At 58.2% G+C, this 15,043-nt stretch overlaps 5 protein-coding genes across 5 annotated transcripts, besides 1 other annotated feature; all 5 read right to left on the bottom strand.

Moving 5' to 3' along the window:
- Positions 1–1,126: 1,126 nt before the first annotated feature.
- Positions 1,127–1,560: a repeat region.
- Positions 1,561–1,650: 90 nt separating this feature from the next.
- Positions 1,651–4,653, bottom strand: LPMP_111000 (adaptin-related protein-like protein; the record flags this gene model as incomplete). The annotated part of the gene is made up of 1 exon (XM_010698645.1): positions 1,651–4,653. The coding sequence occupies one exon, from the start codon at positions 4,651–4,653 to the stop codon at positions 1,651–1,653; it is 3,003 nt and encodes a 1,000-aa protein (XP_010696947.1).
- A 2,090-nt stretch (positions 4,654–6,743) lies between these two features.
- Positions 6,744–8,195, bottom strand: LPMP_110990 (hypothetical protein; the record flags this gene model as incomplete). Its single annotated transcript, XM_010698644.1, has 1 exon — positions 6,744–8,195. The coding sequence occupies one exon, from the start codon at positions 8,193–8,195 to the stop codon at positions 6,744–6,746; it is 1,452 nt and encodes a 483-aa protein (XP_010696946.1).
- A 1,102-nt stretch (positions 8,196–9,297) lies between these two features.
- On the bottom strand, positions 9,298–9,870 carry LPMP_110980 (40S ribosomal protein S5; the record flags this gene model as incomplete). Its single annotated transcript, XM_010698643.1, has 1 exon — positions 9,298–9,870. One exon carries the CDS (start codon positions 9,868–9,870, stop codon positions 9,298–9,300), a length of 573 nt encoding a protein of 190 aa, XP_010696945.1.
- A 1,346-nt stretch (positions 9,871–11,216) lies between these two features.
- On the bottom strand, positions 11,217–11,789 carry LPMP_110970 (40S ribosomal protein S5; the record flags this gene model as incomplete). The annotated part of the gene is made up of 1 exon (XM_010698642.1): positions 11,217–11,789. The coding sequence occupies one exon, from the start codon at positions 11,787–11,789 to the stop codon at positions 11,217–11,219; it is 573 nt and encodes a 190-aa protein (XP_010696944.1).
- Positions 11,790–13,394: 1,605 nt separating this feature from the next.
- Positions 13,395–14,651, bottom strand: LPMP_110960 (hypothetical protein; the record flags this gene model as incomplete). The annotated part of the gene is made up of 1 exon (XM_010698641.1): positions 13,395–14,651. One exon carries the CDS (start codon positions 14,649–14,651, stop codon positions 13,395–13,397), a length of 1,257 nt encoding a protein of 418 aa, XP_010696943.1.
- Positions 14,652–15,043: the final 392 nt, after the last annotated feature.

Genomic DNA, 15,043 nt, shown 5'->3' with positions numbered 1-15,043 from the left:
TTTTGCGTATGTGTGTGGGTGTGTGCCTGTGTGTGTACTCCTTGCCGATTCAGTGTGAGTTTGAGAAAAAGACGACAAATTGAGAGAGCTATGGGGGAAGAGAGAAGAAGAGGGGAAGAAGGAGAGGGAGAGAGAGACGCCTTAGGTGTTGCTAGCGCGAGAGAGGGCAACAGAAAAGAAACGAAAACAAAAAAAAGAAGAGACGCAAATTTTTGTGTGATGATGCGAAGGAAAATGCGAGTGTGTGTGTGTGTGTGAGAAAGAGAGAAGGGGAAGGGAGGGGGCGAGCCAGAGAGAGAGAGAAAAAAGAAAAAAAGCACGTAAAGCAGTCACAATAGAGAGAACACACACGTAACCATGTTTCGTCCCTTCTCGACACAAGTGGGAGAAGCGAAGGAGACGAGGGAAAACGACGATGTTCCACACGTTGGCTGACCTCGTGGTCAAGGCTTGTGTGTCGCCGTTGCGGAAGATGCGGTTAATCCACGTTGGTGTTATTCTGCTTGACTCTTCGTCGTCGATGGTGATGTGAGTCAGCGAAACGGGCAGACGAAATTTTAAAAGCGTCAGTCAGATGGGGGTGCTGCGAGAGCCGGGCACACACACACACACCGTGGTTAGAGCGATATACACAGGTGCAACCTGTGAGAAACATGCCACCTCGGTCCGCCGCTGGTAAACCCATTCCCTAGTGTCGGACAAGCATCACACGAGAAACTGCTGAGTGAAAAGAGGGGGAGAGAGGAGCCAAGGGGTTGAGAGAAATAAGGGCACAACCCCTGAAGGGCAAAACACGAAACCACAACACGCAATACACACAGAGATACGACGAGCCACCGTACGCAAGGGGAGGGGGGACGGGGGGAGGGGAGGGGGGAAGGAAAGCGTGCGTTAGGACGGATTACAGAGGTGCTAGTGACGGCACTGATCATCGCCATGATAGAGATGAGGCGGACACGAAAGCGGAAGACTTAAGGGAAAACAAAAAAGGGACAACGAGACGCGCGGAGCCAAATCAATCAATGGAGAGAGGGAGGGAGGCGTGCAAATACAAACAGCCCCAAATGGCATATGCGCACGCACATTTTAGCACCAACTTGTTGGGCAGTGGTGTTTTTCCTTTTGGTTTTCGATGTATCCACTCTCTGCTGTACAGCATGCCTTCCACCCCAGTCGGCCCCCTCCAGACCTCCCACAGGGCCCACCGCGTGGTGCGCAGCAGCGCCAGAGACGCGCGCTACAGCAGTGCGCCCGCTCAGCCATCGGAGCACGGCCCCTGCCTCAAATTCTATCCGCCCGCCTCACAGCCGCTCCCACCACGCCGGCCGCCACCTGAGGGGGCGTCCCTCGGGGTGGTGGGCAGGCTCCCTACACCGGTAGGTCGCGAGGGCCCGGTGGGGGATGCGTTCGAGCCGCGCTGGCACTGCGCGCATCACATGGGTGGCACAAGCGGGTTCGCTGCTGCCCGCCGCGACGATGCCACGCCAGCCAGGGCCGGGCCGCCGCCATCAAAAGCGCCACATCGCTCTGGCCTCCCCACGCTGTAGGCGCTGGGCCCTGAGATGCCCATGCACTGCGGTGGGCTCCCTCGCCACCAGGGAAAGCTGAGGCGTTATCGAAGGGGAAAAAGCGTCAATTTACCTACGCGCGTCAGCTCGTCGATGGCGGGCATAAGGCGCGCATAATAAACTCGCCAACATAAGCGGCGACTGGAGGGTCAGCAGAGCGCATGCTGAGCGCCATCAGCGTGCCTTCCTTCATGTCCAGCGTCGCCTGAGACAGCAGATGCTCATGGCCGATCGTTTCGCAGTAAAGGAGAAGCAACACCAGCCCCTTCTCCGGCAGTTCGTGCCGGTGAACTAGATTCAAGCAGTGGACGCGCAGCAGGTTCGTAGTCAGCCGCGTCAGGTCGCACTTGAGCTCGTGCAGCTGCGGCGGCATGTTCCACACGGAGTGACCCAGCGCACGCCATTGCTCGGCAAAGAAGTGCAGCTCGCACCCAGTGGCAGGGAGCAGAAGGTAGGCAGCTGGGATCGGCGGGGCTACGACATAGCGTACTCCGATGAGCTCTAGCTCAATGGCCACCTGCAGCTCCGCCGTCGGCGACCTCTGATTGTTGCACGCGACCAGCACACTGACCTCTGCCGGCTTGCCATCACACTCGAGCGATGTCGCGGAGAACACCTGCGCCACGCCGAGGCCAAACATGTTCCAGTTGATCTGCATCGTGAGCACGCGGGTGTGTCGCATGTAGTCCTCGCCAGGAACGAGACGCAGACGACAGCACAAGACCAACTTCGAGCCCCACAGCGACCACATCATCTCTACCTGCACACCGTTGCCTTGCACAGGAGTAAGCACCGTCGAGAAGCTCGTGGTGGTCTCGCTCGACGGCGGCATGGCCACCGCGGCGCCATGGGCAATCGTCGAGGAGCTGCTGGCACCCACGGCCAACACGGCCTTTCCCACAGACAACCCATTGCCACTCCCGCCGGCGTATCCGTTGGCTTCATCCCTGTCGCCGTCCCCATTGGCCTCAGCGTCTTCGTCGTCACTGAGGCCAATCAGGCACTTCATTGAGCTGCCAATCACGTTATCTCCGATGAGAAGGCGGAGCGGCTTGGAAACAACAGAGGCAAGCGTGCCGAGCTCCTGTAGGCCGCTGCTAGTGCCCGGTTGCTGGGAAAAGCGGTGGCCAAACTCGTCCCAGGAGTTGGAGCCAAGCTTCACCGCCTCCGTAGACGCGAGTATGCGCTTCGCCACACCGGAATCGAGGGTCATAAGGCGCCAGTAGAAGAAGGCGCGATCACGCAGGTCGGGGTACAGTGAGTCCGTGCACTCGCTCAAAACCTTCTCTAGCATGGCCTGGGCTCCGTTCGGGATGGCGCTATTACTGTCCTTTTCCGGTGCCATGCGAGCGCCGCGCAGGTACAGCTTCGCCAGTGCTGTCATAGTGGCACACTGAACGAGGCGCGGCTGCTCCATGAACTGGCTCACCAGCACCGAAAGATACTCGGTCACAGACTCGGAGACGCTGTCAGGGTACTCGCCGAGCACCCACGCTACCGCCGCTTTCGCCTCCGTCGCTTCCAGGATCGTCAGTGAGGCGCACAGGGATGGAATGATGGCGGTGAACTTACCCGGGTAGCAGCGCAGCACCATCTGCACCACGAAAACCGTATCCTCCACCAGGTGCGGCACACCCGTGGTAATGAGCTGCCCAAGCTGGCGCACGCACTCCTCTGACAACTCCGGGAGCGTTGTAGCCAGCATGCCAATGGCCTTGATGGCCGTGCGCACCAGCGCGACGTCCTCCTCGCGCGTGTAGACCATAAGCTCATCTAGCACGCGAGCGCCATTCTCGCGGTTCGAGAAGCGCACGAGGAGGTTCAGCTTCTCCATCTTCACGTAGATGGGATCCTCAAACTTGACGAGGAACTTGCTAAGATGCGCAGTTAGGTACGGTGTGAACACAGGCGTCAGGAACTGCACAATGTTGCGCAGCACCACGTACCGCATCTCGAACCGTGGCGCTTCGAGCATCTCCATCAGGGGCTGGACCAGAGAGAGTGCGTAGCGCCGCAACAGCCGGGACTGCTCCGCCTCCGGGACGCGCAGGCGGGATGAGGTGACCGCATGCAAAAAGAGCCCGACAACGCGGATCGCGCTGAGCACAATGATGGGGCTCGCGTACTGCATCAGCGGCAGCACCGCCTCCAGTGTCTCCTCGCCCTCCGTGATGTACTGTTGGCGAAGTGTGTCAAGCTCGTCATCATCAGCGTCGTCCGGAGCGCCGGGGCGACCGGCGTGCCGCAGTATGGGAGAGGTCGGCTCTGAGGAGCTGTTGTCACCAGTGCTCGAGGCTACGGGAGACGGGGGTTCGCGGCGGCGGCGACGGCCGCAGCCCGCCTCCTCGCCTTTACTCTTCAGCACCGCCTCGCGGCACTCCCACATCACTGCAATGGCGAGACCCTCCAGGAGATACGCTGTTGTCCACTCGTTGCCGAGCAGGAGCATCCTGATAAAGTGCGAACGAGCCTCCAGCAGCGCCTGGATGTACGAGACGGGCGCGTTGCGGTACTGCAGCTCCAGTATGGCCCGCACCGCGGATCCAGTAACCGCGGCGTTGGTATCCTTAAGCAGCCCCTTCAGCTTGTCGAGGAGGTCCGAGTCCGACGACACGTTCGGCGCCTCGGCATAATGCTTCAACACGCCCATCGCGGCGACACGTCGCACGTACGCGGAGTTGTCCTCCAGGCAGCGATGAAGCGGGCCGGTGACAAAGTCGGCCATAACGGGCAGCTGAATATTCGTCATGGTACGCAGACCGGCGCCACGAACGAGTGGCGAGTCGTGCAGGGTGTCCTTCACAAGCGTGCCAGCCTGCAGTACAGTACGCTCCGGCTGCGCGCGGCTGTTCTCTACAAGGTACAAGTACGCCAAGCGTTTCAGGGTGCTGTTGGTGCTGGAGGTGAGCGCAGAAACTTCATTGAAGAGGCCCGACATGTCTTTGCCCATCGTCATGTACGCCACGACGTGGTAGAGGGCGGAGAGCTGGCGTGGCTCATTTTGGCTCGCTAAGTCCTCCCTCACCATGGGTGTATCGAAGCCACGGTTAAAGTAAGCCACGCCGGTGACGAACGCGGTCGGCATTGCGCTTATGGTGTGACTTTCGGAGAAAGAAAGGGAAAGAGAGAACAACAGCTGAGTTGCTGTTCCATAGAGAACGCGAGTGAAGTGAGCGGCCTACGCTGCTACTCGTCGACGGAAAACAAGAGCAGCAATTTAAAAAAAAAAACTCAGCGAGGAAAAAGGGGAAACTGAAAGGAGCACACGATAAGAAGCAAAGATGGGGTCAAGGGCACACACACGCACACGCACACGCAGGCAGAAAGAAAAAAGGGGGAAACGAACCAGTACACCTGCGCCGACAACCGACAACCACAGCAGTGCCAACGAAGAACCACACCAGCAAACAAACAAGAGACAAACGAAACGCAAGGAGGAGAGAGGTGCAGCACACTCCGTTGAGCCGCAGCAGACCAAAAGGGCAGACACGTCTCTTCTCGGTTTTCTTTTCTTTTTTCTCCAAGGAGGTCGAGAGCCTTTTGTCTTCTCGTTTGTATTGTAGGCGGTACTAGACGGCGTGCAACGCACGTTACGACTGTGTATGAGAGTACTATTCTGAAGGGGAGGGGAGGGGGGCGTAGAACAAAAGGGGCGAAAGAAGAGTCGGAGGAGTGGAGAAGCAGAGAGCGGGGTGAGGAAGAGAGTGAGACGAGGGTCCAACACGCTGTCGCCAGTGTGTATGTATGCGCGAGGAGACGCACCAGCTGACCGAGTCCCAGAGAGAGCAAAGGAATAAAAAAGAGAAAAAAAGGAGGAAGCGCAAGAAAGCTACACCGACGAAACAGGCCGTCTCGAGGAGGTGTTGGTCGAAGCGTAACGGAACGAGACCAGCGCCGGAGGGGGTGTCCAGAGGAAAGGTGGTCTTTGTGTTGTCTTTCTTCGCATCCTTACAACTTCAGCCCCAACGACGGTCGCGATGAATGCACACATAAATGCGCTACTATCGGCCAGGGGGGCGAACCTCAAGAGCCAGCACTACAAAGCAACTGCTCGGGAAGAAAAGCAAAGCGAGAGACCAAGCGGTAGGGAAGTAAGGAAGTATAGTAAAGGAGTGCTGCAAACATGTACCCAGTGATGGAACAGGGGGTATCCCATGGAGTTGAGGGTGTTTTGTGGGTACGCAGGCGTGATGGCAGTGGCGCAAGGCGAGGTTGTCGCCAGAGACCAGGGAGGTGGGGGCACGTGCGGCGAGTGCGGATACCAGAGACAGCGTGGTACACAGATGCATACAGTAGCCGTGGCGCTATTGGTAGCCAAAGCACGAGGAAGACAAGAGAGGGAAAAAAGAGAAACGGACGCGTTATTCGACTCTTTTTTTTCTCTTTTGCTTCGTTCTTTGGGCCCTAAGGGAAGGGAGGCGCGTGTGGAGAGAAGACAGCACATCACACGGCAAAACATGAGTGCCCCCCCTTCTGGCGCTTTGTGCAAACTGCAAAGTGGGGGATACGAGAGAAAGCGCCCCGTTAGGCGGATGTGCGCTCTGTTTTGTTTTTCTGTTTTTTTTTGTTTTGCTTTTTCTTCCGTATTGTTCCTCCTCCAACCCGTTCGCGATTGCGCCCCACGCCCGCTTGTGCTTTTACCTGCCGCCTGCGTTCTTCTCATCCTGCACGTTAAGCGTGTGCTCCCGCGAAAAGAATCACAGAGGAAAATGGGGAGAGAGAGCGAGAGAGCGAAGGAGAAACAGAGCGGGATTGACAACTACGGCATAAGCAGCCAGTGAGCTGCCGTGTGCACACACGAACGCCGTCACGCTTACTCATTACAGAGCCACGATAGAGGTTGACACACACGCACACACACACAGGGAAATGAGAAAAGGAAAGGTGTGGCGAGTGCGGAAGAGGCAAACAGGTAGAAAAGAGGTGGGCAGAGCAGATGAACAAAGGAGGACAAGAGCGTAAACCACAGCGCCGTCACCCACCAGTAGTCCCAACCCCTCGCACAACAAGGCAAGACGACCCAACACTCAGAGAAAGAAAGGGGGGAGGTACAGCGATACAACGGGCAGGATTCGCACTCTGGTTGTGCACGTCGACCTTTCTGTCTCCTCTGCCTTGCCCACCCCCTTTTCCCTTTGTCTGAGTAGTTAAAGCTTGCAGTTGGTTCACCAGCCGTTATACTGTGAACTTCAAGCATCGCGTCGCATCGTGCAGGACGTGGCAGTCGATTGAGCAGAACAGGGCGGTGCGACAGCGCAAACACCGGTATGACGCAGGCAGCATACATACCGAACAAAGATGGTGTTGTCGCTCTCCTTGTACTGCGTCCTCGCTTCCTGGGTCCATGAAATCCACCTGCCCGCCGCTCGCCAACCCGCCTGCGTAGCTTGAGCTTTTTTGATTACGTCGGCCACGGCGTTTTCGTTGGGCGAACGCATGCCCAGGCACGGCAAACGTGAAGCCGGCCACATGCACGATTCTTGTGAATGCCTCGGCTGGCATGGGAGACGTCAAGGCCAAACTTCTTCGAGGCTTCCCTTCGTGTCCCTGGCTCTCCTCCGTCGTCGCACACCGTACGACGTCGCGTCTGTGCACTGGCCCCGCTGTGAGTGCCTCGTAGCTCGGGCACAGACAGTACACTTGCAGCAGAGGGTACGGCAGTACCTCTGTGTCGTCGTCGTCGTCAATGTACTTCGCCTCGCCCGACGACGTCGCCGCATCTGCCTTGCGTGAAGTCGACGTCGCCTGCACCCATGGCGCGCGCGACTCAGGAGAGAGAACGCCGTTAATTATCTGTGGGGGGCACTCCAGCATGGTGCGCTCCCACTGCCGAACGAGTCGGAGCTCTGCCTTCAGCTTTGCTATAAGTGAGCTGCATGGATCTGGCCTCGCCAAGTGCACCGCATTGTCCACATTCCTCTCCGCTTCGGTTTCGGCTGTGTCACAGCTGGCGCGCTGTGCCCCGCGTGGACGCTTCCTCGGCACCCCAGTGCCATCCGCAAGGCTTCGTCGAACAGACGTTACCGTCACAAGCTTAGAAGAGGGCCCCGAAGATGGAGTAGATGTTGGCGACAGCGCCTCTTCTGAAGTCAACTTTGCCGGCGGGCCTCCTCGCCTCGCCTTGAGGCCGAATCCATGCCTTTCCGCAGCCTGCACGCCCTTGCTACTACCGACGCCTTTGCCATCCTCATCCACAGAGCTTGCGGCGCTTTCGTCATCGCCACTACCCACCCAACTCATCTCCCACTCCTTTGCCGCCGCGCGCACCGATTCCAAGTAGGCCTTGTGCTGATCCTGCAGACTCGCGGTGAGCGGGATGCGTGCGCCCTTGAGAAGGGCGTCCTCTGATGCCCGCGTACCTTTTCGTGCCTGCCCTCGCCTCGAGCCGGCCGCTGCCGCAGTGGCGCCAAACGCCGATCCTCCCCCACTGCTGCAGGGCAATCCGATGATAGGCGAAGCTGTCCCGTCAAAGGTTCCACCACCGTCGCCCGCAGTACCCTCCCACGCGCCTTCGCCACCGATGCGCTTCAGGAGCGCCTCCACATCCATAAAGGCGTTATCATCGCTGAGCCGAGCGAGTCGTTGCAGCTGTGCGGCACTCCTGCCACCACTGCACGCGCGGTTCATGGCTCTCAATCCGCGTCCGCGGTATAGCAGACGTGGGGAAGCCTCCTACGTGATTCCGTGGCCCTATACAAACTTGAGCCTCTTCACAGAGAATGGGTGTGCGAGAAGGGGACAGATGTCGCCGAACACGCCACTACATTCAGCCACGCGTGGGTAGTTGAGTTCGCTTGATGAGCTGTGCTTCTGTGTTCATGCAGCCATGACGAAACAGAGACCAAAAGAAAGAGAGTTGCCTGCTTCGGCTGCTTTGACAAAGCGCATCCTGAGGTTGAACGAAAGGTGAAGCAGCGGAGCAATGAAGAAAGAGAAAGCGCAGGCACAAGAAGAGACAGAGACGTAAGAGAGAGGGCGGGAGAGAAGCAAAAACCAACAACTCTCAACCATATCCTCCCGCGTTCAAATGTGGGTGAGTTGGTGGAGAAATCGAGGACACGAGAGAGAGAGAAGTAGGGAGGCAGATCGCACACGCGAAGCACGACGCCAGCAGCAGGGAGAAAGGGCAACAGCGAAGGGCAAAGCAGAGAGCGGCAAATGCGCTTCTCCTTTCTCGACCCAAGCCGTGCACACACGCACAACCCCTTCGCTCTCGCTCGCCCTCTGACAGTCCACTTCGTCGCCATAGCCTCTCGTTGATTATGCAGTGTGCATCACGTCCACCGCCGTTTGCACACTGCTGTTGCGAGGAATCTTGTCTCTCTCGCTCTTTTCTCGTCGTGCCTTGCTTGTGTGTTTTTGGTTTGTGCGATTGCCTGTTCGATTGGAAATGAGAAAACAATAAACGAGAAAGGAGAAGCGAAATTCCACCGCAAATGGGGATGTGGGTGCGGGGAAAACAGGGAAACACCGAGCGAGTGAAGAGCCGCACGGCATCCACGGCGACACAAAGGAAAGAGAGAGAGAGAGAGACACAGACATACACAAACTACTGCAGGGCAGGGGGGCTCCCCTGGGAGGCGTTGATGCGCACCGTCTCTCGCTCGCTCTCCCCTTCCCCCGTTCCAGTCGTGAAGATCGGAGAAATACGACACGAACGACGATCAGTGGCAGATGGACACCCACACGTCCACAGAGCGGGTACGCACAGAGGACGGAAAACACACACTTACCGGTTAGCCTTGGCCACACGCTCCACCTCATCCTTCTTCTTGATGGCATACGAGTTCGAGCTACCCTTAGACGCGTTCACGATCTCGTCCGCGAGGCACTCCGGCATCGACTTCAGATTGCGGAAGGCAGCTTCGCGCGCACCCTTGCACATCTGATAGATCGCCTCGTTCACCCGGCGCATCGGCGACACGTCCACAGCCTGGCGGCGCACAACACCACCGGAGCCGACGCGGGTCGAGTCCTCACGCGGCGCACCCTTCGAGACGGCGTCCACCACAACCTGCAGGGGGTTCTCGTCTGTCAGCAGGTGGATGATCTCCAGTGTGTGCTTCAGCAGACGCGCAGCCTGCAGCTTGCGACCGTTGCCGCGGCCCTTGAACATGAGGCCGTTGGCCAGGCGCTCAACAATCGGCATGCGGACCTTGTGGAAGCGGCGCTTCTGCCAACGGCCAGACGTGTGCGGCACATACGCGGCCGTGGTCGAGATGTGGTCACGGAGGGCCAGCTCCGACGTCTGGAGGCCCTCGAACGACCACTTGTTGAAGAGCTTGGGAGTCTTGCTGCTCATGGTGGATTCCCTTGGGTAGCTGTTTCTGATATCGTGTTGGGGTGTGTGTGGGGGGGGGGGGATTAGTAAAACGTGTTGGCGGGTATCAACACGAAAAGTGCGATGAGGAAGAAGGCAACGAGAAGGCCAGAAAGAGCGACGGGTCCAGACGTTGGTGCGGGAGGAGGCGCCAGCGCATAGAGGGCACACCAGTGGCGCAGCGGGGGGCAGCGGCAAAAAAAAAAAGAAAAAAGGGGGGGCGAACGTCACACACACACAGTCGTTACGGGGAGCACAGAGAGGGACACGCACACGCACAGCGATACACCACAAGAGAAGTCGAAGCAAAGGCGTAAGGAGAGGGAAAGAGTCAGAACAATAGGAAGAAGAGCAGACACACACACACATGCGGTGTGCAGAGCAAGAGTGGGCCATCAATCCACCACGCACATGAGCGCTCACCACACCTCTCTCTAAAGAGAAACAAAACACCAGCAGCACACAATCAGTCCGCTCACTCACTGGAGGGAGAGCGGGAGGGCTACAAACAGGAAAAGGAGAGACAGAAACACCGGGCGCTGAAAGCGCCCACCGGTTCATTACCTCCGCTCTCTCCCATCCCTCCTCACCCCTACCACTTCTTCCAACTTCGGTTGTGTGGCTTCTACACACATCAGGCTCCCCCGGTGCGCTCAGCGAGTGCACATGACAGCCTTGTGTGTGTGCATGTGTGTGTGTGGGGGGGGGGGATCCTCGCGACGCTTTGCAGACGCGGCTCAAAGTGCCGCAGATGCCTTTACGGCCTCTTTCTGTGAGGCTACATTTGTGTCTGTTTCGGAAGAATCGTAAAGAAAGTAAAGGAGAAAATGAGTGAAATCCGACACCATCGCAGAAAAACGAAACGGCTGGGGGTCCTCTCACCACCCCAACCCACTCCTCTTGCACGACTACATACCGTCGCAACTATTGATGCCTCCATCAAGCCCTTGAACTTTTCAGATTCTCCATCTCACTCCGGCCCTTCCACCCCTCCCCTGTCCTTGAGTGCCTCTTCCTCCCACTGTCGGTTTTCCTTTCGTCGTCGCTCTCTCTCCTTTGCAGAGGAGTCGCCCTTGTGCGGTGTGTGTGGGACTGGGTAGGGCAGGAATGTCAACGCCGCAGACGTCGTCTCCGCGCACCGTCAGGAAGACGCCAAGAAAGGGGGGAGGAACGAAAAGGAACGGGAGGAGGAACAAGCAGAGGGGGGAGGGGAGGGCGTATGAGAGTGCGTGCGAGGCAATCGTTGAAGGAAGGAGAGCTCGCAAAAAGGCGGCGAGGGCGAAGAAAATGCGATCTTGGTCACGCAAAAGGGCATAACAGAGCGACACTTACCGGTTAGCCTTGGCCACACGCTCCACCTCATCCTTCTTCTTGATGGCATACGAGTTCGAGCTACCCTTAGACGCGTTCACGATCTCGTCCGCGAGGCACTCCGGCATCGACTTCAGATTGCGGAAGGCAGCTTCGCGCGCACCCTTGCACATCTGATAGATCGCCTCGTTCACCCGGCGCATCGGCGACACGTCCACAGCCTGGCGGCGCACAACACCACCGGAGCCGACGCGGGTCGAGTCCTCACGCGGCGCACCCTTCGAGACGGCGTCCACCACAACCTGCAGGGGGTTCTCGTCTGTCAGCAGGTGGATGATCTCCAGTGTGTGCTTCAGCAGACGCGCAGCCTGCAGCTTGCGACCGTTGCCGCGGCCCTTGAACATGAGGCCGTTGGCCAGGCGCTCAACAATCGGCATGCGGACCTTGTGGAAGCGGCGCTTCTGCCAACGGCCAGACGTGTGCGGCACATACGCGGCCGTGGTCGAGATGTGGTCACGGAGGGCCAGCTCCGACGTCTGGAGGCCCTCGAACGACCACTTGTTGAAGAGCTTGGGAGTCTTGCTGCTCATGGTGGATTCCCTTGGGTACGGGCAAACAAGATTAGCAGAGACAGAGGCAGGAGAACAAGCGCGAGAAGAAGCAAAGCAGCGGAGGAAAAGTGCGGGGTGATAGCGTATGTAAATACGTTGTACGTGTACGCGGGGATAGGCACACGCACAAGGCAGACGCACGTGCAAGGAGAATCGGCCACACACAAGACGAGAGACGATGGTAATGGAGGAGGTTCACAGACGCAGAAAATAAAGAGAGGACGTGGATGGAAGGGAGAGCCGAGGCACGCTCGCATAGATGTAGGAAAAGGGAGGAGAGAGGCAGTAGCACTCGCAAACAACAGCTGACAAAACATAATGCACGAGTGAAGGTATGCTTGCCTATCGTCTCCACAAAAGCCAGGCTGATCAGCACAAACGTCCCTCCTCCAAGTCCCTCATGAGGTGGACCAGGGCTAGGTGTACAGAACTGCGCAACCATCTCTGGAGCTATGCAGCCTGTGTGATTTCAGGAGCAACAGAAGTCGAGGAAAACTCGCTGTCACGTCGCAGATGGCCAGCGTGTGTGTTTTTTTTCTTTGCTCCGTCGCTGGGTCTTCGAGGGTGCGCACTGTAACGCTTCCCTCGGGTATTATCGGGGCTGTAAATGTGCGTGTGTGTGTATGTGGGGGAGTGGGGAGGGTGGGGGGTGCGTGTGTGTATGCTCGCAGGTCAATGAACCATTAATGACAGGGTGGGCTGAGGAAGCCATGACCACACCGAGGTCGAAGATGCATATGACACCCTCCAAGATACTTGGAAAAGGGGGTCAAGCACCAACCACACAATCTCTTCCACTCGTGCTCCCTAGCCGCCACGTCAGGTCTTCCCAGTTGCGGTCTGGGGCCCTGTTCTTTGTGTGCATGGGGAGAAGTCCTCGAAGGGGCGGCCTGCGCAGCACGAAGCTTCAGCGCCTTTCCACTTGCTCTGCAAGCGTCGAGTCGGCCACCACACCCAGCTCTACCTCGCAAGTGCCCACTCATCCTCCAGGCAATGAGCAGCGGCGTGCGAGAGGGGGGGGGGGGGCCAAGGCCAGTCTCTCTCTCTCTCTCTCTCTCCCACGAAGATGCGCAGGAAAGGAAACAAACAAGGCAAAGAGAGCGGGACGAAGACCGAGACCTTCAAAATGGTACGTCAGCAGCAGAGGAACACACCAGGCGCCCATCGAGGCAAAGCCAGACGCCATCTATTAGGAAAGAGCAACAACCAAAGGGAAAAGAAGAAAAAAAAACATCCTTGGGCGCCTCTCACACATCCGGTTGCCTTAGTCCTTCTCCTACCCCCCTCCACACACACACGCACACACACACACACACAACCACAACCACATCGCAGCTCGCCACTCTCTGATCTACACAGCACCCCAACGCTGCAACGCTTTGCTTTTCTGTTGTTGCTCCACTCGACAGACACAACCCACACCTCACACACCGTGAACCGATACACAACCATTGTTAAGCACCATCTTAAACGACTTACATCATCCTTTTCTTTTGCCGAGGAGGCCATGACGGTGATTTCGTACTCGTGAAACGCGAGTGGACGTGGGGGGTGAGAGCTGGAGACGCACACGCCGCTGTCTTCTTAAAAGTTATCATCGTCGTCACCACCGCCAAAGCTCTCCCCATCCTCTTGCACGTCGTCTTCGCTCCCCATATTCTCGTCGTCATCGTCGTCGACCATGCCGGTGGAGAGAATATCCTCTTCGTCGTTGTCCTCCTCCAACTCGTCTCCTTGCGCCATCACAGTACCACCTGCCGCGCCAGTAGCGGTAGCGGCACCCGTTGAGCCACCCACATCGCCACTGGTCTCACCATCTAGACCCCAGCGACCAGAGGCGATCAGTGGAAGATCCCTGTTGTCCAGCCCATCATCCTCCACCCCATAGCGGCCGCGCTTTATACCGGCATGACGACTGCGGCCACTACTATGGAAGTTTTTCTCGTCCTCGTCGTCATCATCAAAGGCGAACTCGCCAATTACTGGCACCACGGAGGGAGCCTTGGAGTACCCTGCGCTGCCGACACCGACCGCTGCGTCAGTGAAGCCAGTGGGAGCCAGACGCATCGCGCGCGGTCCCAGTGCTGTTACATCAAGGAGACCGCCACCACCTCCGGCGCTCCCGCTCCCTGCAGGCATCCCATTTTCCCATGCACCACCGATTACGGCAGAGGTAGGCACAAACACCTTCGCACCGCGGCGGATTGGTCGTGGAGGGGCAGGTCGGCGCTGTGCTCGTAGTCTAAGTATCTTCTCTTGCTTGCGCGTAAGACGCGCGCCGGAAGCGATGCGGGCTGACAGTAGCACCATGGAGCTGAGCTCGTCCGGTAGCCCTATGGCGCGCAGCGTACGGTGGAGTGCATTTTGGGCTACACGAGTTGCAAGAGCACCACTAGCAGCCCGCTCGGGCGAACATAGCTGCGCCTCATCCTGCACCTCTTTCTTCACCGCACTGTCGTCCATCTTCGAGGCACTACCGTCGGTGACGCGGTCGCCATCGGCAAAAGCGTGGCATCCGAGAGGCGGCTCTGCCTTCATCGACACCGGGTTGGCGGGTGTTGGGGAGGTGACATCGACGGCGTCGATACCACACCACAACTCACGGTAGTGGAAGGGGTTGAGCGGCTCCATGTGCCGCCACACTTCGCACAAGGACTGCACATCACTGGCGTTCTCGTCTGGAACGAAACATTCGAAGAAGTACCGCAGCCGCGGCGGTGGGCGCCGTTCCGTATCCGCGCCGCCGCCGGCCCCTGTGCCGAATCCACCTTCTGTGCTGGTTGATGCCACTGACGACGCTGACCCCCTTACATGCCCAATCGATGAAGACGCTGCTGACATTGTCGAGCTGCCGCCGGAGTGTCCAGACCTGACGAAGGGGCCGCACGTGGCATCCGCATCGATGGTCGGGAGTACAATAGCTGTTTCCACCTGCGCATCGGCACGATACGTGGAGTTTGCACTAGCGCCGCCACCGCTGCTGTTTCCAGCCGATCGGGGGGCCGCAGATGAAGATATGGCTTGCTGGATGTGATAGCGGTAGGCACGGGGTGGGTAGGTGGCATCCTCGTACGAATGAAACTGCAGACCTGGCTGTGGCTTCTCGTACCCGTAGCGACCAAAGCCACCGCTACGCATGATGACGGGGTGCAAAGAGTGCGCAGGCGCTGGAAGAGAAAGCGATAAAGAAGAGTCGAAGTTGGCGGGTCGGGGGGGGGGGGGGGCAGGAGGTA

This window comes from Leishmania panamensis (assembly GCF_000755165.1).
Source record: "Leishmania panamensis strain MHOM/PA/94/PSC-1 chromosome 11 sequence".
Classification (NCBI taxonomy): domain Eukaryota; phylum Euglenozoa; class Kinetoplastea; order Trypanosomatida; family Trypanosomatidae; genus Leishmania; species Leishmania panamensis.
Note: the sequence above shows the minus strand (reverse complement) of the source record. Positions and strands in the feature narration are given on the sequence as shown.